Genomic DNA, 26,894 nt, shown 5'->3' on the forward strand with positions numbered 1-26,894 from the left:
CACAAACAAATACAACGGAGTATCATGAATTGATTGCATTTTAAATAAGAAATACAAAAGAAAAGCATAAAAGGTTAATAATAGATAGATGTTTGTAGAAATTTGTAATATCTATGTATGCCTTTGTTTTTCATTTTTGTGTTCAAAAACTAATGAAGACAAATGTATTGAACCGTATAATCCACACGACAAAACTTTATGTATTTTTTATTTTAAAATTATTCATAAAATCTTCAACTATGCAAGCAAAGATTTAATATTGTGGAACATGAGCAAGAAATGAAGCAAGGAGTAGCATGATACATGCAAAAAGTAATTTTCACCAGAAATGGTTAAAGTAACATATCAAAAATTTAAATTAGATATTCACCAAAGGCATATTACAGCATGTGGCTCTAACTTTAGGCTTTATTATTTGCTTAAGAGCATTAGGACTCTATAAGCTAGGTCAAACCAAGTAACTAATTTGTCAATAATACTTCAAATACAAATTATGTATATGACAATATATTTAAAGTTTTAAAATATTTGAAATATGGTATAGTGAAAATCTGTTCTTTCTTGTTTGGCCAAATTCATATCGATGTCATTTGCGGTAGTCTTTTAAGAAAAGAAGAAAAAATATATTTGAAATATATTAGTTGACAGCCTATGGGACCTTGGATGCAGTAGTCTAGTAGATTAGAGCATGCCTCATCATATTAGATCCATTAATTCAATTAGTATCCATGGGTAAATTTGTAAACCTTAGTAGTAAAGTTAGATTTATGCTTAAATTAGGTTTAAATTCTTCTGAAAAGAACATTGTTGGTCAACTTATGCATAGCAAAAATAATTTAGACATCTTCATCCAAAAACAGAAAAAGATCATACATCCAAAGGACATGTTTACCATGCTTGTTGTCCCAACTAACAATCCTAATATTGTACCAGCCAACTTAAAACCTTTGTGAGTTGACCAGTGGGGCCCCCATGGCTATGCCCCAACAACTCTAATATTATATCTGATGCAGCTGCAACTTTTTGTGCTTGCAGTTTTTTCCCCATGATAGCATGCTTCTGCCCTGCAATATGGTACTCGAACACTTTCTCACTGTTGACCACAATATTGCAAATAGTGCAAACCTTGACACCCTCAGCAGTTCTCCCATCTTTCAAAACTCTCCTTTTTTTTTTTGGCTTCCAGCTCCTCTACCAATGATGGAACTCCCTTCTGTTTTGCTTTCTCACCTACAACTTTGCTTTTCTCAGCATCTGGGATTTCCTTCCTCTTAACTGCAGCTTTTGGAGCTTTAGAATGATTTGCTGTAATAGACTCCTAAAGTTCCTACAACGTTTTTAGAATGGGTTTGAGAAGTTGGCTAACCGAGTTAGAATGATAATTCATATTATCATGTCACATGATCTCATGTTAATATCAACTCTTATAGAATGAACCATATTGTTATTATAAAATTCTTACCTCAAAAACAAACAATAACTCAACATTTACAAATTACTAAAAAATATTTTACTAATTAAGCATTTATAATTAATTTAAATAGGATATGCTTTAATATTTTAAAAATAATGAAGAATATGTAGATATTATAAATTCAATAATGATAATTATCTCAAATCAAATGGAGAATAGCATTACCAAAATAATCACCTAATATTTCAACTTGATCGAGTCATAATCTTAAAAATAAAAATTAACAATGTGGCTCATTTTTTTTTGATTTATCGATCCAACTGAATCACAAAATACTTAGCAAATTTCAGCCAAATTTTGATCTTTTTTTAATAGATTTTTTAAATGTATACCCTTATAGATAGGAAAAATTATATGAATACTCTCGTAAAGTTATTATTTGCATGTATACTCTTATAATGTTTTTTTGTATATCTACTCATAAGGGTATTTCAGTTATTTTAGTTTTAAGCCGTTTATTTTTTAACATCGTTAAATGGTAAGGTACATATGCAAGAGTAAAAAAAAAGAATAATATTCATGCAAATAGTAATTTTATGAAGATATTAATGTAATTTTATATATTTAGGAGAGTATACATACAAAAAATTCTACATACCTAGGCATCCAAATAAGAAAACTATTTCATATTTGCAACTTGAGCTACATCTCGTTTTATTTATAGGACTCAAAAGGGATTTAAAAGATTTGGTGATCATGCCCTTTTTGTCTTTCAACCAAAAATTATTTGATCTATCAACTTGCTAACGTATAGAGCATTAGGGGTTCTCAAACTCTCCTATTCTATGGTTATTATGAGAAGTCTCTCGAACTCTTTTTTTTTTTTGCCCTTTGTAGTAGGGATAGGGAATGGCTGTAGGGACCATTAATCCGTTTTTGTACTTATCTCAGAGTGGAGCGAGTGGGGCTAAACGGGGCGAATCGAATAAAATTATAAACATTATTTTTAATACACAAACACCACTGAACTTAATCCGACCTGTACTCCGTAGTTCGATCTCCGCCATTCTAGGCTCTCTCTCCGCCGTCCAGCCAGCCATGGCAGCCTTCACCGCCGCCTCCTACTCCAAGTACGAGATCCGGCGGCGAGACCCCAATCCGAAGGCCGCCGCCCTCCTCGTCATCGACATGCAGAACTACTTCGCCTCCACGGCCGCCCCCATCCTCCCCGCCCTCCGCACCACCGTCGCCCTCTGCCGCGCCGCTGGCGTCCCCGTTCTCTTCACCCGTCACCGCCACCGCTCCCCCGCCGACTACGGCATGCTCGGCGAGTGGTGGGCCGGCAACCTCATCTTCGACGGCACCCCAGAGTCCGAGCTCCTCCCGGACCTGGGCCGCCATCCCGGCGACCGGGTGGTCGAGAAAAGCACCTACAGCGCATTCGCCGGGACCGATCTGGAGGAAATTTTGCGCGGGATGGGCGTGGAGGAGGTGATCGTCACCGGGGTGATGACGAACCTCTGCTGCGAGACCACGGCCAGGGAGGCCTTCGTCAGGGGTTTCCGGGTCTTCTTCTCCACGGATGCCACCGCGACATCAAACAGAGACCTCCACGAGGCCACCCTCAAGAACATGGCCTACGGGTTCGCCTATCTGGTGGACTGCAACAGGCTCGAGGCGGCTCTTGGCCGCAAGGCCTGAGGTTAGAAAGCCTGACCATCTCAGTCTCCTTTCGAAAGTTGTACTTTTGGAGTATGTAATTCGAGTTTCAGTTGGTGCTTTGCTGGACATAAAATCTAATGCCTACTTTGTATGGAAGAGCAATAGAGAGTAGATATTTTGGTGGTGCCAATATGCCGTATGCTGATTTTGTTCCTGCTTTCTCTTATAAATGTATTTGATTTCAAAGATGTGTCTAAGTTTTGGATTTTTTTCTTGGGAATTATTACCGATGCATTCTTAGGTGGGTTATACAACTAAGTTGAATTTTTTTGCAATCATTGGTTGAGCAATTTATCGTACTTTTTCATAATTTTATGCCACTTGATCAAAATATACTATTTATGTGGAGTATATGCCACAATTAATTGCATTGATGAGTATATGGAATTTACTTCAAGTTTCTTATAACTGTTTGTTAAAGTCATTTTCTAGAAAGCAAAATAGCCATATTGTTGTTTTCATTTTTTATGAAAACTTTATGATTTTAGCTTCTTCATTCCACCAATTTACCACACGAACTCTCTTCCATTCTATTCTTTAACTGCTTAATAGTGCACTTTCTCTATATCTGAGCATTCCAATCATGTGTTCTAAATGTTGGATCATTTATGATTTCAGCAATCCCTATCTATCCAACAGAATTGTAATATGACTAAATGTTTTGATCATTAAACCATTGCTTTAGTTAAATCCTATTTATAAACTTAGATTAGGAGAGGAACTAAGATTTCTTGAAGAAAAAATACAAATTACTTGTCTCACAGTTCAAAGTGGGTGGTTTGAAACTTTCGAAGTTGGTCTGCTAACAAAGCCTTGAATTTTGTATGAGATGCATTATTTGAGACACTAAAGCAATTATCTGTAATCAACCCAGACATATTTGGGTATACTTACGTTAGTATAAGATTTCTACATGATATTAAACTTAGTTAATTGATTAAGAAGATCAAGGGAGAACCCAGACTCCGGTTTGTTATTTCTTAAATATGTCATAGCTAGGGACAAGGTTGCATACTCCCTTCGTATGGCTACTACCTGAGGATGATGACCTTATCATCACTTGGGTGTGTCAAACATGTCTAGTAGAAACCACATTTTAGGATTGATGATGTTCTCCTTGTATGATATATCTTGCATATTGTTTGACCTTATCTATCCATATGAACTAGCATCGGTCTAGTTACTTTTATGTTTAGGTCATGTAAACCAAGATAGGTTTTTAATTCTGTAGGTACTTGGGGCTAAAATTGAGGATTTATGAGATGTTTATCAGGGAAACCCCTACCTGAAATAGGAGAAATCACACTGTTAGGATTGATGATGTTCTCAGTATGTGATATGTCTTGCATATTGCTTAATCTAATCATATGATCTGTATTGCATGTTGCTCGACTTTTCAGATCCATATGAACTAGCATGGGCTTAGCTTATTTATATTCAGGTTGTGTAGACCAAGAATATGTGGGCTTATTAGGTATTTGAGATGAAAATTGAGGATCTATGAGATATTTAACAAGGAATCCCCTACCTTAAATAGGAGAATAACTAGTTCAGCCAGAAAGGATTAATTAGACAAAATAAATCCATAAATAAAACTGTATTGTTAAGCTTATATTTGCATATTTGATAAATATAAATTAAGTATATTTGTTATTTTGCAAATGATTTTGGGGAAAATAATTAATCCAGTGTCTGATTAATCTTTTGGACCAAATGAATGCATGTCAAGCTATACCTTAAAGGTTCTATGGTGTTATATTATTTTCCTAAGGACAAACATCATGAGTTACTGGTTATAATGATGGGAAACAAGCATAAATGGTTGAACTATGATGTATAGGGTTCACATCTTACAATGCTCCGACCTTAGAAGTTCGCCATAGCACCATTTTTGAGGTCACTTGTAACCTAAATCATCCATGTTACTTGAGATATTCTGATAGGTTGGATTGCTCAAGTGTTGATAAACCATACATTTCTAAGTCTTCGATTGGAATCTTAAATCTGGTATACTGATGTAGCCCCACATGTTTTACATGTGATTTTGTTTATTCGAAATTATGCACATGCACTTTGGTGGGATCTTAAAGTGCCTGCGTAAGTCCAAACTCCCTAATTTTTGTATCTCGGAGTTGTGAAGGACATTTATTGGTCTTATTTGGGCTACGGAGGAGCTTATTTATCCCTATCTTAAGATATAAAAGAGTCAAGCTCTATTAGTTGCTTATCATGGTAAAGGCTTGAGCTTTGGTCAAGGTTTTGAATAGGATATCTCTAGTAGCAACTTTTTCACATATAAGTTATTTTTACTTTTTCAGTTCAAATCTTTACTTGTGGTCCAATCTGAGTAATCTCACTCCCTTATAAGCATTGAGATGTCATTTATAAAAAGGAAAGTTACAAATGTGCACATAAGTATACATATACGTATTTATATACATGTATACATAAGATGCCATTTATAAAAAGAAAAGTTACAAATGTGCACATAAGCATACATATAATATACGTATTTATATACATGCATACATACATATGTGTATGTATGCACGCGTGTGTGCATGCACACATGCATGCATACTAGAGATATTATGGATAGATGCAATTCTAAAATCTGAGTTTATTATTTATGTCATATGATAAATAGACACCCCTTTTGAAAGGCTTAGTCGCTCTATACCATTGTATCAAAATAACAACTGAATATAATATATAAAGATCTGAATGGTTATAGCCATGGTCGGCGGAACCGTCCCGAACCGTTCGATTTGGAACATTTTGAGCTGTACTGGCGGCAGACCGGGACAGTTCCGGCAAAAAAACTAAGATGTCGTTGCCGGAGGGGGAGCAGGAGAAGAAAAAAGAGGAAGGCCTCTCTCTTCCTTCCTCTCCCTCTTCCTTTCTCCCTCCCGCGCTCTCTCTCTCTTCCTCTCTCTCGTTCTCCCTCTCCCCCGTTTCTACTGTGTCGGTACTGGGCCATCACGGCATGGTACGGCACGGCACGGGGCCATACCGACCCGTGGCACCAAGCAACCGGTACAGGGCCCAGTTCCGGCACAACAGACATTGGTTATAACTGTGTAGATATCGATAACCACACAACTTGGAGCCTCATAGATGACACTCTAGAATTTGGATTTAGTATTGCTAGAATGTTCAATGTGCAATGCATGTGGTGTGGAGGTGGATGACCCTTTGACTGGAGCTCCACACACCACTCAAGAGTTTGCCTGCCTTTCATAGTCAAAAAGATCGTACACTCTCACACACACTCTTTTGCATTTTCATAAGACATCTTGACAGGGATAGAGCTAGGATTTTACCAATGGAGGAGGGGCCAAGATTCCATTGTGAAAACCTGATATACCTATTTATGCTAATGATTTTTATACCTTTCGTTACAATATTCTCGCAATTTTCACAACATTATGATGAAGCCTAATTCAATATTACCATGTTTAAATGGTTGATTTGTTGAAATTTTTTTTAATTAGTGTTGTTGCTATGATAAAAATAAAGTCTGTGATAATTTTTGAAGTAAATTTCACCATATCTACAAAGTAGATATTGTCAGACTCAAATTTTAATGATCGTTCTTTTTTCAAAAAATATGACAAAATACAAAATAAGCTCTGTCTAATTACCAACAGTTAAATCATTAATTACAAGCAAAGCAAAATCTATCCAGAGCACTATTTCTGATATTATGATAATAGTTGAAGCATACATTCTTCATAATTCAAATGGATGTTCTCAGACAATATACAAAAAGAGAAAATACTTGATATTTATGAATTGATTATAGCAGAGCAGAACATTCAATTGAAACTGACAACCAACCACATAAATTAATATTTATTATAGCTAATTAAGTTTGAAGAAGAAAAGAAAACATTATACTTGTTGTGAGGAGAATATCTTGTTCACCAAATAGGACTGAAAATTAGAAATGTCTACACAGAGGGACCTCTCTCTCTCACAATAACTGGAGGGGAGAGAGAGTTGGCAGGGGATGATTTTTTGGTTGGAGTTATGGAGACAAGCAGGTATTGCGCTAGTTTGTTTATTTTCCTTTCTTTATTTAATTAGATAAAGTGAGACTGGAAAAGAATTTTTTTAGGTTTGAATTGAGATATTAGAGACTCGAAGAGTGATTCTAGGAAAACTAGTTAGGGTTATTGGCTGGTAGTTTAATGGAACCCACGTTTTCCGGTCTTAGCTTGACTGTTTCACTCAATTGATACCACTGCCTTGCGTTGTGTGGACTTCCCTTCCCCAATCCAGAACTAGTCGTCCTTTCATCACAAATTGAAGACGAGGAGTGAACAAGTGAGATTCAACGAAACGAATAGGAGTTGAAGTACTTGTGTGATAAAGATGAGAGTGGTTAGGAGGGCCCAATTTTCTCATAGTAGAAGGATGAGATGACAACTTTTTCTCATACATTTAGAAAGAGAAAAGGGTTTCGTTTTTTTCAGTAGGGGTGGGTGAGGGATCTGGAAATAGCAGTATTTAAGGGTAGTCACCGCAAGGGAATTGCAAAGAAATTGTAAAAGTTTAGTGCATGCCGCCATGGCCCCTTGAGACCCCTGGCTCCATCTTGAGCTATGTTTATTACTAAGTTCCTAGTTGACTTCCTATAAGAACTATGGAATACATTAGGGCTTTACATAAATCAATCTGACTATTATTGAATGCTGATATTTTAATGGATATTGTGCTTAATACTTTGATTTGTTGGAGCAACCTTTCAGCTTGCGAAAGCCAAAAGTACATAACTAGGATCGAGTAATTGGCTACCACTTCAAAGTGTTTCATTTTGTAGAACAATCACATTATTAAGGTTTGTCCATTTTCTATGTATTATATTATCTTTAAGTCCTTAATTCATGATGCTGATACTTCTCAAAAGAAAAATGGTGCTAAAGTTTTTTCAAGGATTCAAAAATGACTTTGTATAAAGAGTTTGGAGCCTATGGGCTAAAGGAATTTATCTTGTAAAATGGGATATAGTGTGTATGGCTAAGAGATAAGGGGTAGTAGGAGTGCCAATGTTCGAACAGTTAAGGTAGGAAATGGCTGTAGCTATAAGCAAGTAGGCAGATGCACGGATTGGAAGAGCTAGCAGTGTTAAAATTGACAATAAGTGGGGCATGTAGGTAGTTGGTTCTGGTTTTGATGGTAGCCAAAACTATTTTCGTAGATTAGGTTTTTAAGGACCATTCTTGGTAATGCCCGAGCATTCTTAATTGCATCTTTTTTGTAATATTTTTACATCTACCTTTACTCATTGTGCAAGGTTTCTGACGGAGGACCATCCTATAAGATACCTAGGCACACTACTGTTAGGCGCAAATATAGAAATTAGAAAATTTTATTTTATTTGGGTTAATTTTATTTTATTTGAAAATTAGAGAAATTTAATTTTATTAGGACTAGAGTTTTGTAAGGACTTCAGTATTTTATTTCTATACAGACTCTTATTAGGATTTTGGGTCTATAATTACCCACTAATATGTAATTGAAAAGATAAATTTTGAATTATTTAGAATATTGAGTTGCTTCTTCTTCATATTTTTTCTCCTTCTGCCTCTCTTTTCTTCCCTCGTCTTTTTCCTTTTCTTCCCTCTCCTTCTCCCTGTCTTGCGTCAGTTGGTATCAAAGCAAATTTCGATTCTCCACCATAGCCTAGTCCACTCACAGCTTCACCTTGAGATTCTCGCTCTCCAATCTAGGCAATCTTGATGTCTCATGGCACACCTTCATTGGATCCTTCCCAAGGTCGGGAGAAAAAAAAAAGAAAAGAGAGGAGGGACGATTCCCTTGTTCACCGCCCCCCATTTTTCGCTTCTCTCCTTCCCTTATCTCCATCACCCACCGGCAGCCCGCTCTGATCGTCAAAATAGAAGAGAGAAATGTTTAGGGACTTAGAGGTTTTATTGGGAGGAGTTTTCGTACACTTATGTGACTCTCTGTTACAAGGTCTACTCCTTACTACAGAGGCTATCTCTTCCCTTGAACTCTCAAACTCCTCTCACAAGCTCTCTCTCTCCCAAGCTCTCTCTCTCTGTTTCAGAAGCTCCTTCTTTACAAAGGCTAACACTCCTTTTTTTCTTCCTCCCTCACTAGTCTCCTCAGACTAGTTAAAGGCCGGGGACTTAACGAAGCTTTCCCACAATCCTACGAACCCGATGTGGACAACTTCCTCTGAAGTGGGCAAGACGTGGAGGGGTTATGCGGTGCAAGCACATGGGACGAAGAGACTGGCTCCCCATTCTACTCCCCACATCCCATGTTCTCCCCAATAGCCATGCATGGCTTAGAGGTACTTCAAAGCCTCCCGAGTCCCACGTTGCATGAGACTATGCATGGCTTGGAAACACCTCAAAGTCCCCTGTGTCCCACATTGCATGAGACCCATGCCATGCAACAAAACTCGTGCCTCACGCGGGTTAGTTCGGAAAACTTCTTCCGTCCGTTGTGCATAGTTCTTGAGGTGGGACCCAGGCGCGGACGCGTGATGGCTCTGAAGTAGGCTTGGAAAACGCGTCCCACGCTCCTCACGTCCCATGTCCATGCAATGATTCCCGTGCGTGATGCGGGATGGCTCGAAAAAGGCTCGAACTTCCTCCTGCTTGGCGAATGTGTGGGACTCACCATCGTCTTCACGTCGGGATGGTTCTCCTCGCATGGAACTCAGAACGCACGTCGGGATGGTTCTCTTCCTCGCATGGAACTCAGAACGCACGTCGGGTATGGTTCTTCTCGCATGGAACTCGGAACGCGCTTCCTCCCGCGCGTCGTGTGGTTCCTCTGGCGTGGGACTGAGACAACCGAGACGCTCGTAAGTGCTAGAGATCGTCCTGGATCAAAGAGGCGACTCCTGAAGAGGATGAGTCAACCCTTAAGGTTAAAGAGTCGACCCTTTGAAGTTACAACAGCAAGAGCCGTTTCAATATCTTGAAGTGCCAACCCAGGATAAATATGAGTCGACACCTGAGTTACATAAATCGACCCCTATACTGCTGGGATCACAACGGGAAGCTTGTAATAACTTTTGTCTTCTTCTGTAACAGAAAAGATTTCCATCAGAACGGAAAGAAAGAAATTCAAATTCCTCTGATGAACTCGTCTATAAATTGAAGGGAACCTCAGAAAGAAAAGATAACGAGGAAAGAAATATAATCAAAGAGAAGAAAAAGAGCTGAAAAGTTCATCATCCTCACCGGTTGTTTGTGAACCCGGGAAAACAAACGGTGTAAAGTTTTTGGTTGGTTTGTTTGAAAACCAGCCGGGTTGTTTGTGAGCCTGGAAAAACAAACGGTGATAGATTTTCGGTTGGTTGCCTGGAAAAACCAACTGGGTTTTTGATTGTGAGCCCGGAAAACAATCAGGCTATAATCTGCTAGATTATAGTAAAATCTCAAGCGTGGCTTGGGGAGTGGATGTAAGTGCTAGGAGTGCACCGAACCACTATATATCCTTGTGTTTGTGTGTGACTTGCTTCTCCTCTTCCACTACATATTTCTAACTACAATCCTCATCTCAATTCACTAATTTATTTGTGCAACTTTAATTCCGCTGCTAAATCTCTAAGTTACTAGAAGATTTCAGTAATTCATTCACATCACGTTATTAATTTTAAAAGATCCAATTCACCCCTCCTCTTAGGCTGCACCTTTGGGCAACAAGTGGTATCAGAGCCTGGTATTCACGGTAACTTATTGATCTAACAATCAAGAGTTAAAGGTCATGACAACCTCTATGGGAACTTCTATTTCCGAAGGGCAATCTACCAACAGACCACCTCTTTTCAATGGCACAAACTTATTGGAAAGCACGTATGCGTATTTTTATTCAAGCACTTCACTATGATTTATGGACTGTTATTGTCAATAGACCTCACATACCAACTAAGATTATTGATGGCATCACCTTATTCAAACTTGAAATTGAATGGGATGACCATGATAAAAGAATGGCTCAGCTGAATGTAAAAGCCATGAATATTGTTTACTATTCTTTAGATGCAAATGAGTTTAATCGTATATCTATTTGCATGACTGCTAAAGAAATCTGGGATAGGCTGGAAGTTACACATGAAGGCACTAACCAGGTCAAAGAATCTAAAATCAGTATGCTAGTGCATAAATATGAATTATTTAAAATGGAAAACAGTGAGTCTATAACTGAAATGTTTACTATATTCACTGATATTATAAACGACTTAAAAAGCCTTGGTAGATCTTACTCTAACAGTGATCTTGTTCGAAAAATTCTTAGGTCTTTTCCTAGAGCATGGGAAGCAAAGGTACTACCATCCAAGAACCCAAAGATCTCAACTCTCTCCCACTAGAAGAACTGCTGGGTTCCTTAATAACTCATGAGCTTTCAATGAAACAGAACCTTGAGAAGGACGAACCCAAGAAGCGTAGAACCATTGCTCTTAAGTCCACTCTACATAAAGATGAGAGCGAGGATTCTGAATCTGACAACAGTGAGGAAATGGCCCTGATTACAAGAAGGTTCGGAAAGTTTTTCAGAAGAATAGAGAAAAATTCAAGAAAAGGCCTGTAATCAAGGAGGAGCAAAGCAAGGAAAATAATAATAAGGAGCAATATGTTTGCTGAGTGCAAAAGCCAGAACACTTCAGAATTGACTATCCCTTATTAAAAAAGGTTTCGAAAAGATTGAAGAAGAAAGCTATGCTGGCTACTTGAAGTGTCAGTGATGACTCCAGCTCTGGATAAGAAGAACAGCAACAAGAAGCTGCAAATCTATGTCTAATGGCATACGAAAATGAGGTATACTTAGATACTAAATATGATTTTACTTTTGATGAACTTCAAGATGCTTTTTCTAAGCTAATGATTGAATATAAAAAACTTAGCTTAAAGAATAAGGAACTGAAAATTAAGAATCAATCCTTAGAAAAAGAAAATGCTCTGCTTCTGAAAAATGAAAAGGAACTACATGAAGAAAATCAAAATCTAGCTAAAGAAGTTGATAAACTAAAATCGATAGTAGATAAATTCATCCTAAGTTCTAAGAAATTAAATTTACTTTTTGAAAGTCAGAGAGCTGTCTTTGACAAGGCTGGATTAGGATATAATCCTTAGAGAAAACATAAATCACTGAAAAACATGTTTGTAAAACCAACTTATGCTCAACCAAAATCTGCACTAATTAAGTTAGACAAACTGAAGCAGAAATACACTGCATGCAATCCTAAAAGCCAGAATCTTGTAAGTAATGTTTCAATTAAAAAAATATGGATTCCAAAAGGAAGTATTATTGCAAACCTGCAAGGACCCAAAAAAGCTTGGATACCTAAGATAAAAGCCTAAATTCTGTTTTGCAGAAGTGTCTAGCATCCCATGAATCAAACAGAAGATGGTATTTGGACAGTGGGTGCTTTAGAAACATGACAGGGGATGAATCTCAATTCATGTCCCTCAAAAAGAAAGATGGAGGAATGGTTACCTTTGGTGACAAGGTTCGAGGTACCGATGGTACCGACGTACCGGTCGGCTCCGGTAACGGTACGGTATCGGTGCCGAACCGAGCCGAACCGGTACCGTACCGATAGGGCACATTCGGCCTGGTTTCGACCCCATCGTCATTTTTTTTTGGAGTTCTTTCACTTTTGGATTTTTTTTGATGTTTTTATGTTTAGGTTTAAGGTTAAAACTGGATGATGCAACTTATTACTTCCAAATGATTCAAATAATGAGATGAAGAACATAAAATATTTTCAAATTAAGATACAATCAATTACATACATTTAAAGCACTCTCGGATATCTAAAATCGGGTTGAGTGGCGATGCTTCTCGTCAATATTTGGATCATCAGCATAATATGGAGGCAGATCAACCCATCCCTCTAACCAAGCAGCATTGTAGTCTTGTATGCTCAATCCTCGAGGAATGCGCATCGGGTCATAAGAACTCTCGGATCTCTCGCTGAAGCTCTGGCTCTGAGAGGTGTCTTGATAAGGGGCCCATCCGAATATGCCGGCACCAAAATTCGACCCGTAAGACCCTCCGGGCTGCGCAGGATAGTAGCCACCGGAAGATGACTCCGATGCACCATATCCATAGGCTGGCTGAGGCCGCGGATAATAGGAAGACTCGGAACTTGATACATCAATGGATCCGACTCCACATGGGAGGTCATCTGCAGCTGCATCCTGGCCTCTTGAACGACCTCGAGGAGCTCTTCTTCGATATGCAATGGTATCCGACCGGCTTATATCAGACGGCCTACCGTGGTCCGTATCTTGTGTAGCATGCGTAAACTGAGACTCATCGGTGTATCGAAAACCTTCCTCCGGCTGTGTCTCATAAGTAGTACCATACTGTCCTCTATTTCCTCCATGGCTAGTAGATCCATCACCACCAGAACCTTCATCGCTGCTGGTCCAAGTCTCCTCCTCGACACTCTCTATTGGGGCCCTTTCCTTTCCTTTTCTTCTTTGCTGGGATTGACGCCCTCCTGATCGAGTCGACTGGGTACTAGAGCATCCTCGTCCTCGCATGAGAGGATCATCTCTCTGAACGGGAGCATCGTACCAGTCATGCGGTGACTGGCTCCCCTCTAGCCACGTCATATCAGCTGTAGGAGTGCGTGGAATGTTGCGCTCAGCCCATTGCTGTGGATCGACCATAGCCTCGGTGGCTATGATGCTGGCTGGTCGTCGAGACGATCCTGGCTCATCAAGCTCGGGCTCGTGCTGCTGGGCCGCAAGCCAGTCGAGCATAGGATTATCATCATCATCTGTAAAAGTCCTATAGATGGGATCTGTATACTTGAGCTCCACTTCCTCCTGAATGCATTTTAGCCTCAACCGCAGATTGTAGTGCACATAAACTAGGTCGTTGAGGCGCTTTTATGTCAAACCGTTCCTCTGTTTGCTGTGGATGAGGCCGAAGGTGGACCAGTTGCGCTCACAGCCACTCGAGGAGACCGTTTGGGAGAGGATCCGGATAGCTATCCGCTTAAGATTTTTTGCGGATCCGCCAAAATGAATCCACCATTCAGCTGCAAAAATATTGAAGATAATTACATTTTACATATATGATGGCCTCATAGTTGAAGATAATTCAGATGCAGAGGTGTCTTGCAGATTTGTATTGTACCTCGATTCATAGTTGTCTTGCTCACGACAGCCGGTCGCTGTCCAAAGCTATGGCTGCCCTCTCTAAATAATTTGGTCTGTGGAAAGAAGTTTGTTGCAGTATGTCAATAATATAAGATCCGATATATTTATATATGTTACTAAATCATAGTTACCTCTTCTATACATGACGCGGCGACTTCTGGATCAGGCTTCATCTTATAAATAACATTACGCAGAGCATGAAGAAGTTCATCATCCATACCAATTCCACTCTCGTACTGAAACCGGAGATTCAGATAGTATGCTGCACATAGATGACACCATCTTAGTATAATTATACAAATATATCAATCAGTATAATTATCAATATTATCGCTTACCTGCTAGATGCAATTTCCTACCCATTTGGGCACCCCACTGCTGCTCAATGATGTCGATGTACTCCTGGGCATGGGCTACATCTGCCTCCATGATCTGAGCCTTTGCTTTCTCCATCATGTGATACAAAAAGCCCATCTGGGGGTACCTCTCGCTATCCACGGCCCGCAGCACTTGATATAATGGTTTGATAGCCTTGACTATCGCATTGGCCCGCTGCCAGAATGACTGCTTGTTTACCAAGTCTTCCATTCTGCTTCCTTCAGTGCTGGCCTGGGCATATCTACTTTCCTGTCACTCGGGACTGACAAACATCTGACGTAGGGCTCCTTTCTTCTCGATAAGGCTATGAAGTGCAATGTAATTCGTAGCAAACCGTGTGACTCCTGGTCTAAGAATTTCTCCTCCTGCATACTTTCTCATTAATGAAAGAACCCAAATATGGCTATAAATATACCTGGTGATGCGTTGGGCTATCTCCACCGTATGTTGCACCCTACGGATCTTTCCAATGTCCATCAGGATGAGGTCGATGCAATGTGCAGCACATGGGGTCCAGAAAATTTGTGATCGCCGCTCCATCAAGACCTGCCCGGCCAACTTATATTGCGGCCCGTTATCAGTGACGACCTGCACGATATTCTCCTCTCCAATCTGATCAATCACCTCCTCCATAAGTCTGAGGATGTATGAGGCGTTGTGCACCTTATCTGAAGAATCAACTGACTTGTGGAAGAAGGTCTTCGTATCACAGTATGTCAGAAAGTTGATGGTCCGCTTTGTCGGACCGGTCCAACCATCACACATCAGAGTGAGCTCATATGTGGGCCACTTGCTCTTATATGAGCCAATCCAATTCTCTAGCTCCTCTTTATTATTGTCAAGAAGCTCACCGTAGATGTCCCTCGGGCCTGGAGGATCGACACCGAGACCAGCAGACTGTATGGCAGAAATGGCAGACTTGTAGTATGTATTGTCTGCAGCATTCGCTGGAATGTGGCTGAAGTGGAACCAGGATCCAATAGCTCGCCACATATCCTTCTTCTTCTCCTTCCACATTGTGTCTACCCTTTGCTGCTTCGAATCTCTCCTGGGGAAGGCATGCGGATCTACATCATGGATTGACGCACCTGGTGGAATCCCTCCAGAAGACTTCTTTCGGCCACCAAAACCACCCAGGATAGATGCAATCCGGCTACGTCCTCTGCCCTCGCCCTCCCTGACTGAGGTTGTCCTTTGAAACTCTGGATCTTGTCTGTTTCCACCAGAACCGGCGCCCGACTCGAAAAACGAGGGCCCAAATCGAGCTCGATGCCTCGCCACCTCCTTCTGCTGCCACCGATCATCCAGACTCGCTCGCATGGCAGCCTGGATCTGTGCCTCCTCATCTGGACCCTCGATCTCCTGTGACTCCATCAAGTGATAGAAAGGTGCTTCTGCAGCTTGGCGTTCCATCTCCGCTTTCTGCTTGGCAACTCTCTCCTTGGCTGCTTTGATCTCAGCGAGGTTTTTCCTCATCAGCTGACGGGTGCTCGGTGGGCACTCCGAGCATGCAGATATCTCACGAGAATTACCGGCTAAGTGCTGCTTTAATCTGCTTACTCCTCGTTTGAAGCACTTGTGGCAATAATTGCACTGAAACTGGTGCCGTTCACCGAGCATCTTCCCATGCTCCCAGCCAATATTACGCTCTTGGGGTTGCCCTCTCCTTGACGGCTCCATTCCTACAACCACATTAAATTTTTTCAATTTCTATTTTTTTGCAATTAAAAATTAATGTTTAAATTTTTTAATTAAATTTTAAATTATATAAATTCTGTAAAAACAAAAGTTAATGTCACCATTAACATCGTCCATATATCGACAACATATAAAAAATTCAAGACGAAATGGAATCATTGAATCATTTCCTATTTTTTGGCAATTTTTGACTTAATTTTTTTAAGCAATTTAAATGAAATATTAAAAAAACAATGTAGGGGAAAGAAATTTTACCTTATTTAGTTTTTGCTGGATTTTTCTTCAAGAAAAACGACGCTCTCCGACCTTTCTATTTTTTTTCATGCCTGTCTTTGCCTTTCTCTTCTTTTCCTCCTTTTTCTCTGCAAAATACTTCACCTAAGCTGATGGATTTCGCTTCAGCATTCGGTCGGCTTTTATAGCCAACCGTTGAGGGCTTGAGGCACTGTGGCACTTTGAAAAGTGCCACTGTGAGCCACAGCGCGGCACTTTCGAAGTGCCGCACCGGCACTTTCGATTGAAGTGCCACACCGGCACTTTCGATTGAAGTGCCGCACAAAGCGGCACTTTCGATTGAAGTGCCGCACAAAGCGACACTTTGAAAGTGCCGCACAAAGCGGCACTTTTAAAGTGCCTCTGGCCCACCAAAAATACCCGACCCGACCCGAACTGGTGCGAATCGGCTCGGTTCGCATCGGTTCAATCTCATACCGGTGCGAACCGAGCGGTTCGCACCGGTTCGAGTATATACCGGTGCGAACCGGCTCGGTTCGCACCGGTTTAACCATCAAACCGAACGGTTTCGACCCAATATGGGTCGGAACCGTTTTATAACTCGGAACCGGACCGGTGCCAGTCGGTACCGGTCTGGTTCGGGCTGAACCGACCGGTACAGACCCTGTTTGGTGATAATGGCAAAGGCAAAATCATTGGTATTGGTAACATTCGGATCACTCCAACAACTTTTATTGAAAATGTTTTATTAGTAGATGGATTAAAACATAATTTACTAAGCATTAGTCAATTCTGTGATGAATGATATGTTGTGACTTTTGAATCATCTATGTGTTTAGTTTCTAGTACTAATGACAGTGGTATAATATTTACTGGACATAGGCATGAAAATGTGCATTTGGTTGATTTAGATCAAATATTCATGAAAAACATGGATTGATTGGTAGCTATGAAAACCAAAAATAGTGAGACTAGCTGGTTATGGCATCGAAAATTAGCTCATGCAAGCATGAACTTAATTTCAAAGCTTATTCGAAAAGAACTTGTTTTTGGATTGCCTAAATTGATTTTTGAAAAAGACAAAATTTGTACTGCATGTCAATTAGGAAAACAAACCGGAACTTCTTTCAAATCTAAAAATGTTGTCTCCACAACTAGACCTTTAGAGCTTCTGCATAGAGACTTATTTGGACCAACTAGGACTGCAAGCCTAGGTGGAAAATATTATGGCTATGTTATTGTCGATGATTTTTCTAGATATACATGGGTTCTATTTTTAATACACAAAAATGAAGCATTTTCAGCATTCACTAAACTGTATAAAAAGATTTTAAATGAATATGGACTGCAAACTATCAAGATTAGAAGTGATCATGGAACTGAATTTGAAAATCATTACTTTGAAAATTTCTGCACAGAAAATGGTATTGATCATAACTTTTCTGCACTAAGAACACCACAGCAGAATGGAGTTGTAGAAAGAAAGAACAAAACTCTTATTGAAATGGCTAGGACAATGCTATGTGAAAGCAACTTACCTAAGTACTTTCGGGCTGAAGCTATAAATACAGCCTGTCATGTTCTTAATAGAGTTACTATTAGATCTATTCTAAAGAAAATTCCTTATGAGATTTTGAAAAACAAGAAACCAAATCTGTCATACTTTCATGTTTTTGGTTGCAATTGTTTTGTTCTAAATAATGGTAAAGACAACTTGGGAAAGTTTGATTCCAAATCAGATGAAGCTATTTTTTTTGGATATTCTTTATCAAGTAAAGCATGTAGAATATTCAACAAGAGAACTCTAGTAGTTGAAGAATCAATACATGTTATTTTTGATGAATCTAATAACATTTCTTCAAGAAAGAATGTAAATCTCGATGATGATGCAGGAGAACTCAATAAAGAAATCAAACAATTAATCCTAAAGGATGTCTCTGCATCTGAAAATTCAGAACATGATGAAAATCAAGAAGAAGAACAAATGCTTAAAGGTAAAACTAGTCTACCAAAAGAATCGAGGTATGCACCCAGTCATCCTAGAGATTTAATAATTGGTGATCCTTCACATGGCATTAGGACTAGATCTTCTATTAGAGATGTTTGTAATCACCTTGTATTTGTTTCTCAAATAGAACCAAAATCTTTTGAAAAGTTAAAAAAGATAACAATTGGTTAATGGCTATGCAAGAAGAATTAAATCATTTTGAAAGAAATAATGTTTGGAATTTGGTTAGAAGATCTGAAAATATTTCTATAATTGGTACAAAATAGGTTTTCAGAAATAAATTAAATGAAGATGGCATTGTAATTAGAAATAAGGCTAGATTAGTTGCTAAAGGATACAATTAAGAAGAAGAAATTGATTTTGATGAAATCTTTGCACCCGTAGCTAGACTTGAAGTTATTAGGTTGTTACTTGCATTTGCATGTTTTATGGACTTCAAATTATTCCAAATGGATGTCAAAAGTACATTTCTAAATGGGTTTATAACCGAAGAAGTTTATGTAGAACAGCCACCCGGCTTTGAAAATCATAAACTTCCAAATCATGTTTTTAAATTGAACAAAGCACTTTATGGCTTGAAGCAAGCTCCTAGAGCTTGGTATGATAGATTAAGCAACTTTTTAATAAAGAGTAATTTTCAAGAGGAAATGTTGATAAAACTGTTTATTAAAAAGAAAAATGCTGCTATCCTGATTGTTCAAATATATGTTGATGATATTATATTTGGTGCTATTGATGAAAGTTTATGTGAAGAATTTGCTAAGCTCATGCAAAGTGAGTTCGAGATGAGTTTGATGGGTGAACTCAACTTCTTCTTTGGACTCCAAATCAAGCAAACAAGAGATGAAATCTTCATCTGCCAAAGCAAATACACAAAGAAAATCTTAAAAAAGTTTGGTATGGAAGATTTAAAACCATTAGGTACTCCTATAAGCCTCTCTTGTAAATTAGAAAAAGATGAGCATGGTAAATCTTTTGATTCAAAGCTGTATAGAGGAATAATTGGTTCTCTACTTTATCTTACAGCAAGTAGACATGATATAATGCATAGTATTTGCATGTGTGCAATATATCAAGTAAATCCTAAAGAATCACACTTTATTGCTGTTAAAAGAATACTAAGATATTTACAAAGAACTCAACATTTAGGTTTATGGTATTCTAAAGCATCTATAATTGACTTAATTGGATATTCAGATTTGCTGGTTGTAGATTAGACAGAAAAAGTACAAGTGGAACTTGTCAATTTCTTGGAACAAACTTAATCTCTTGGTTTAGCAGGAAGCAAAATTCTGTAGCACTATCTACAGCTGAGGCTGAATATATTGTTGCAGGAAGTTGCTGTGGCCAAATCTTATGGATTAAGCAACAACTCGAGGACTATGGCGTAAAACAAAATAAAATTTCTATAAGGTATGACAACACTGGTGCCATAAATCTGACTAAAAATCTCATACAACACTCAAGATCTAAACATAGAAATCAGATATCATTTTATAAGAGATCATGCTTAAAATGGGAATATAAAAATGGAATTTATAAATACTGATAAACAAATTGCAGATATTTTCACTAAATCTCTTAATGAAGAAGTCTTTTGTAAATTTAGAGGTGAATTATGCATTTGTGATCCATTTTGATGACTGATTATGAATGTTAAATTGCATATTTTGATTGATTATTATTGGTTGAATTTTAGTTGATTTGATATGTGGGTTGCAATCGATTTTTAAATCTTATTTAAAAATATTTTGTCTCTTGAACTATTTGAGGAGACGACTCATGTGAATGAGGAGTCGACTCATGTAGTAAGGGACGACTCATAAGTTAAAAGAGTCGACCCCTAATCTACAGGAGACGACTCATAAGTTAAATGAGTCGACTAAAATAGTACTATTTGAAACGGATTTTAAGAACGTTCTCTCTCTGAAACGTTGAACCTGAAACGTCTCATTTCCTTTAAAACGTTTTCAGCCTTCAAACATTCTTTCAAACAAAAAACCTCTAAAACCCTAGAAATCCTTTCCGAAGTCCCGATTGATCTTCCAATGGTGAGAAGAAAGCAACTCATATCCGAACCAAAGAGGAAGAGTATCACTCCGCAAACTGAGAGGAGAACAAAAGCTAGGGCAAAGAAAGCCGTGAATCCACAAAGACAAGAAATGCCACCACCTCAGCCCGATTCGGCCCCTCTGTCACCTCCGTCTTTGGTTTCAATGCAAGGTCCTCTCTCCATAAGAACCGTCTCCACCGGAAGAAGAGTGGATTTTGAGTTTTTGGAGGAGAATTTTCCACTAGGTCAAAATCTAAAGGAGATGGGTTGGGAGTATTTGTGTTCACTGAATGTGTCGACCTACCCAGACTTGGTACGAGAGTTCTACAACAATGCAAGATTTGGGCAAGGTCAGATCTCATATAAGGTTAAAGATATTTCTATCTTAATTTCTGAAGAAATTCTTAGGGATGCTCTTCGGATTCCCAATGATAGAGAGAATGGAGATCATTTAGAGAATAGAAAAGAAGGAATAAGCACCATTCTGAATAGAGAACTCATAGAAGATTGGACTGAAGTCAGTGCCAATCAATTGAATGCAGAGATGCGTCTGTTGCATCACATGATCAACAAGATGCTATTCCCGAAGACAGAAAAATTTGATCATGTCTCAGAAAAAGACATACTAGTTATGCATCATGTGATTCAAGGATTCCCACTGAACCTACCCTGCATGATGATTAGATACATGGAGACACAAGGACAGAGAAAGGGAGCTTCACTTCCCTATGGTATGGTTCTGACATTAGTCTTCATTTACTTCAATATGAATTTAGAAGGGGAGACCAAGAAAGAACTTCTATATTCAGATGTCTACAATGACAAATCACTGAAAAGAATGAGATTTGTCAAAACTGAGGGCAAATGGATTCATAAAGGGAAAGAAATTCAAGATGAAAGTTGTCAAGACACTCCAACACCACTGAAAGGCAAAAGAATTCCTACTGAAGCACCTCCAAAAGAGTCTCCAGTTGGTCAACCTCCTCCAATGCAAAGACCTTCAGATCCTCCACTAAGACTTAAGAAGTGATAGTTAAAATTTATTGGAGATAACATCATGAAAACACTATTCAATTCTGGAGTCTGCTGGAATTCAGTGATTGATCTCACTGACTTGGTAAAAGAAGTAAAAGTTGAACTTCAAGGATTGAGACAACTGGCAGCTAATCAACAGAGGAGAATTACTGAAATTGAAGAACACTTGAAAAAACAAAGAAATTCTCTTCAAGGTTCTCTACAAGAACTGAAAGAAGAGCACACTCAGCTTTCAACCTCTCTCTGCACTGAACAACATCAGTCTGGACCTTCATCTTCAAAACCTTCAACCTAGACTGAACCTCATGTTTTCAAAACATAACTTTGTATTAAGCTTCGTTTCTTTTTTTTTTTGGCACACTTGTATGTTGACTCAACATGATACCAATTGTATTTTGATTTATCAAGTGTACTTCATTTATCAATTGCAATGAATACTTATCTTTCTTGAAATATACGTTTTCTTGAATTGTATGTTGCTCTGATACATTAAAAATATATTGAGTCTGATACCTTCTCTCATTAACACAACTGTTAATTGATCCTTAATGCTTAAGCTCACAAAAAGAGGAAAATTGAAATCATTTTTTTCCCTTCCTTTTGTTGATGACAAAAAGGGGGAGATATGTGAAAAGAATTCCAAACTGAGATGAGAAAAGAAGAAAAGAATTCCAAAGTATATATGACATTAATGGTAATATATAGGGGGAGATTTAAATGGTAATATATATATATGGTAATGGTACTGCCAAGAAAAATCTTAAGAAAAGAAGAAGAAAAAGAACTCTGCATAATTTAAATGTTTGTAACTGATAGGGGAAGATTTTCTCCTCAACTTGTTGAAATTATACTTATATCTCTGAATGTCATCTTTGCTCTGAACTTCATTACAAAATTCTTATAATTGCTCTGAAATTTATTGTTAAATTCTTTTAGACTCAATGGTTTTGTTATTATCAAAAAGGGGGAGATTGTCAATCCTAAAGGATGAATTTTGATGATTGCAAAACACTTGAGATAATGTTGTGTACTAATGATGTTGGCTTAATTGTGAAGTTCTATAAGTCAAGAAAAATCAGAAGAAATGAAGCACTGCAAAATCATTATCCTTAATTCTTTATAAACAGTTTATTGGATATGTTCTAAAAGGAAAATGATCTTAATCCAATCCATGGAGATCAAAGATGAAGTCTAAAGTTTTCTGTTTGAAAAACTTGAGTCGACCCCTAAGCAAAAAGGACAAGTTTGAGTTGACTCTGGCACGTTTTCTTCAAGTGGCACAGTCAATGAGTCGACCCTCGCTAAACATGAGTCGACCCTTGTGTAGTTCAAAGTAAACAAAGAGCTTTTACTGTCTGAGACAAGATTTGAAGAGTCGACCCTTGTTCCAAATGAGTCGACCCCCGACATTGAAGAGTCGACCCTTGTGTTTGAAGAGTTGACCCTAGTTCAGTCTCAGCATTGGCCAAAAAATTATTGGATGAGTCGACCCTTGTGTTTAAAGAGGCGACTCTTGAAGAGGATGAGTCGACTCTTTGAAGTTACAATAACAAGAGCTGTCTCAATATCTTGAAGTGCCGACCTAGGATAAATATTAGTCGACCCCTGTACTGTTGGGACCACAACGAGAAGCTTGTAACAACTTTTGTCTTCTTCTGTAACAGAAAAAATTTCCATCGGAACAGAAAGAAAGAAATTCAAATCCCTCTGATGAACTCGTCTATAAATTGAAGGGAACCTCAGAAAGAAAAGACAATGAGGAAAAAAACATAATCAAAAAGAAGAGACCACAATAATCAAAAAGAGAGAAGAAAAAGAGCTGAAAAGTTCATCATCCTCACCGACATTTTTCAGAAATATTTTCCTATGAGGAAATCGGTCGAAACTTCTCATTACATCAAGAAGAGCTGGTGTTCAAGATTGAGACACTCTTCTACAGCCAATCTCTTCATCAGCTTCAGCTTTTATTTCTATTGATTTATTTTATATTTTCTGAAGTTTTGAGTTTTCTGGTTACAACAATCATTTATTTGGATTATCTGTTGCTGTAACAGTTTCACTGTCTGAAACTTGTAAAGGCTCTTCCAAGCCTTGATTGGAAGTTGCTGAATCGAGAGTATTCAGCAAGGAAAAAAGTTTTTGGTTGGTTTGTCTGAAAACCAACTGGATTGTTTGTGAGCCCGGAAAAACAAACGGTGTAAAGTTTTTGGTTGGTTTGTTTGAAAAGTAATTGGGTTGTTTGTGAGCCCGGAAAAACAAACGGTGATAGGTTTTCGGTTGGTTGCCTGGAAAAACCAAATGGGTTTTTGATTGTGAGCCCGGAAAACAATCAGACTGCAATCTGCTGGATTATAGTGAAATCTCAATCGTGGCTTTGGGAGTGGATGTAGGTACTGGGAGTGCACCGAACCACTATATATCCTTGTGTTTGTGTGTGACTTGCTTCTCCTCTTCTACTGCATATTTCTAACTGCATTCCTTATCTTAATTCACTAATTTATTTGTGCAACTTTAATTCCGCTGCTAAATCTCTAAGTTATTAGAAGATTTCAGTAACTCATTCATATCACGTTATTAATTTTAAAAGACCCAATTCACCCCCTCTCTTGGGCTGCACCTCTGGGCAACAGGTATCAAAGCAAACTTCGATTCTCCACCATAGCCTAGTCCACTCACAGCTTCACCTTAAGATTCTCGCTCTCCAATCTGGGCAATCTTGATGTCTCATGGGACACCTTCATTGGATCCTTCCCAAGGTCGGGAGAAAAAAAAAAAGAAAAGAGAGGAGGGACGATTCCCTTGTTCACCACCCCCCATTTTTCGCTTCTCTCCTTCCCCTGTCTCCATCACCCACCGGCAGCCCACTATCCCTTCGTCGAAGCCCTGCCGCTCCCTCACAACCGCATCGGTGCCAGACTCCGCATCCTCTGCCAGTCGCATCATCCTCCGTGAAGAGATTAATCACCGAATCTCGTGAGCCGCCATCGACCACCCATGCCTAGCCATCTGGTTCCTTTGCCTTGGCATTGGATCTCCTACTCCGTCGCTTTGTTGGATGAAATCATATACGAGAAGGCTTCTTGCTATGAGTCGACCTTGTTTGTGGCATCTCCAGCTCAGTCCACCCATCTCCTCAACTTCATCATTGTATTGCCGTCGCCGAGTCGTCTTCGGCCCTTGCCATCAACCTCAATCTCCCTCACTGTCGAACCGAGTCTATCGTCATTTGGCCGAGGACCTCTACCGCACGCGTAAGGACTTCGGATCGAAGCCCTTACGAGGAAGAAGGGGTCGCGAATTTAGGTCTAACCTAGATCTGATCCAAACCCGGTAAGTGCCCTGTGGATCCGGGTCTAATTCACACCAACCCACCGACACAATTAATTTTTGCTACATCATCAAATTTACCACATCATCAGCTAGACAGCAGTAAATGTTAGCAAACCTTAACACATCATCATAGCCATGCAGCTTGTTGATGTCATCAGCCATGTCAGCACCACGTTACCTGCCACATCAGCATTAGAAACCTGTCCTAGCTAATTTTGACGTGCTAATTCCATTTTTGATGTTCGCTTCTGCTGATTCTGCTTCTACAATGAGTTTTTTTTGTCTAGAAGGTGAAATAGTGGTTTAAATTACTTTTTATGAGGTAACATCTTTCCCTTTGAAAGCTTCCTTAATATTTATTTGATTAGGTAAATTGCCTTAGTCCAAGTTTAACCTTATTCCTTTCTTCCACCAATAAAAAAACACCATATTCTTGCATCTAACTTTTATTTGCATCCATCCTAGTTTTTGCACTTTGACATATCATCTACAGTAGACTTGTTAGTTTTACTATGTGCATCATAGTAGTTTAAAAATCTAAATTACTTATTATAATTTTTAGTCTATCTCTATATACTTTCATTGCCCTATACTTAAGTGCATCACACTATGACTAGGAACAAACAGAGTCACCACCCATCTACTATGGTTCAAATGACCACAAATCTCATTCCCTCTACTTCTATACCACCATTTGACCCTCGAGCCTTTATAAACTCTGTAGATCGGAAAAGTGAATGAATGAGAAAAGTTCTGCATTATAAAGATTTGAGAATATTTTGTTGCTTCTCCGTCTTATTCTTGTCCTTTTTCTTCTCTTTTCTTCCCTCCTTTTCTTTTTTCTCTTCTTCCCTCTCCTTCTTCTCCCTATGTCCTGCATCAGTTTCTTATGCTTTTAATCAGGATATGAATTCAGTTCTTGTTTGGAATTGAAGTTTTAGTAGAATTTTGTGGTAGAGTATTCATGTTTCCTTGTTAAATTTTTTTTACAAGCTCGTTCTATCTCTCAGGACTTTTAAGCATCACTTATTGCCAAAACCTTTTGCTTTCACATGGCTGTCTCTGTTGGTTGTGAAAAATGCACTTTGTGCATTTTTTATCTTGGAAAGTGTTTTTTGACCCCTTCAAAAAGATTGTGCCACCTAGGTACAAGTTCATTTAAGAAGGCACGCAAGTATTTAGTACGCAGGAGCGGCCTAATGCATTTGGGGACCTAAGGCGAACTCACTAAGATGGCCTTTTTCTTTTCTGTTTTATCTTTGAGGCCTTCCCTGCAGTGGGGGGCCTAAGACGAACTCACTAAGAGGGGTCTTTTTTTTTTCTGTTTTATCTTTGAGGCCTTCCTTGTGGTGGGCTTTCTTTAGGCTGGGGCCTTAGACGACCGCCTTAGTCGTCTAAGGGTTGGGCCAACCCTGTTAATACGAGGACATTTATAAAGGTTACAAGTTTTTATAAGTCATGCTATATTTTTGCTTGCTACATCCTTATTAATTAGTATTTTGAAATATTGATTTTTCTCGTAAAACCACTACTTCCGTTATATTTATGTTCTGATTTTTGTATTTTTCATAATAATTTTCAGGTCTGGGATTTTGGACATCATGAGTGTGGATTACGGATATGGTCAGTCCCAGGCATATCATGGGTGTATATTGTTGGATGTAATAGTTGCGTGAGGTAAAACTTCTATTGTAAATGAAGATCTGGGGTGTATGATGTTAATTGTAAATAGCTTGAGGTGAAAAATACAAGTCCTTTTCCTTAAATGATGTAGATATCTTCACCAAAAATGTAAATGTTGTGTTTCTTGTCTGTTTATTCTTTATGGAATACCATGCTTCTGTTTTCACCTTGTGATAA

The 26,894-nt window shown here is 38.7% G+C and overlaps 1 protein-coding gene across 3 annotated transcripts; it reads left to right on the top strand.

Annotated features, from left to right (window-relative positions):
- The first annotated feature begins 2,403 nt into the window (after nucleotides 1–2,403).
- LOC103697359 (nicotinamidase 2-like) lies at nucleotides 2,404–26,894 on the top strand. Of its 3 annotated transcripts, none has more exons than XR_015976149.1 (3): nucleotides 2,404–3,116; nucleotides 18,501–20,029; nucleotides 26,617–26,894. XR_015976149.1 is itself a non-coding variant. In XM_039120262.2 (2 exons), the coding sequence occupies exon 1, from the start codon at nucleotides 2,513–2,515 to the stop codon at nucleotides 3,113–3,115; it is 603 nt and encodes a 200-aa protein (XP_038976190.2). In that variant the 5' UTR covers nucleotides 2,408–2,512; the 3' UTR covers nucleotide 3,116; nucleotides 26,617–26,894. The 3 variants fall into 3 exon arrangements, 1 of the variants encoding a protein (XP_038976190.2); XR_015976148.1 differs by having other exon boundaries at nucleotides 19,951–20,029; XM_039120262.2 differs by lacking the exon at nucleotides 18,501–20,029 and having other exon boundaries at nucleotides 2,408–3,116.

Source organism: Phoenix dactylifera, chromosome 3 (genome assembly GCF_051530095.1).
Source record: "Phoenix dactylifera cultivar Ajwa chromosome 3, Ajwa_hap1_PhDact_Kaust_v1.1, whole genome shotgun sequence".
Taxonomy (NCBI): domain Eukaryota; kingdom Viridiplantae; phylum Streptophyta; class Magnoliopsida; order Arecales; family Arecaceae; genus Phoenix; species Phoenix dactylifera.

Coding starts and splice junctions, on each gene's coding strand:
- LOC103697359 (XM_039120262.2), top strand. CDS start 2,513: ATGGCAGCCTTCACCGCCGCCTCCTACTCCAAGTACGAGATCCGGCGG.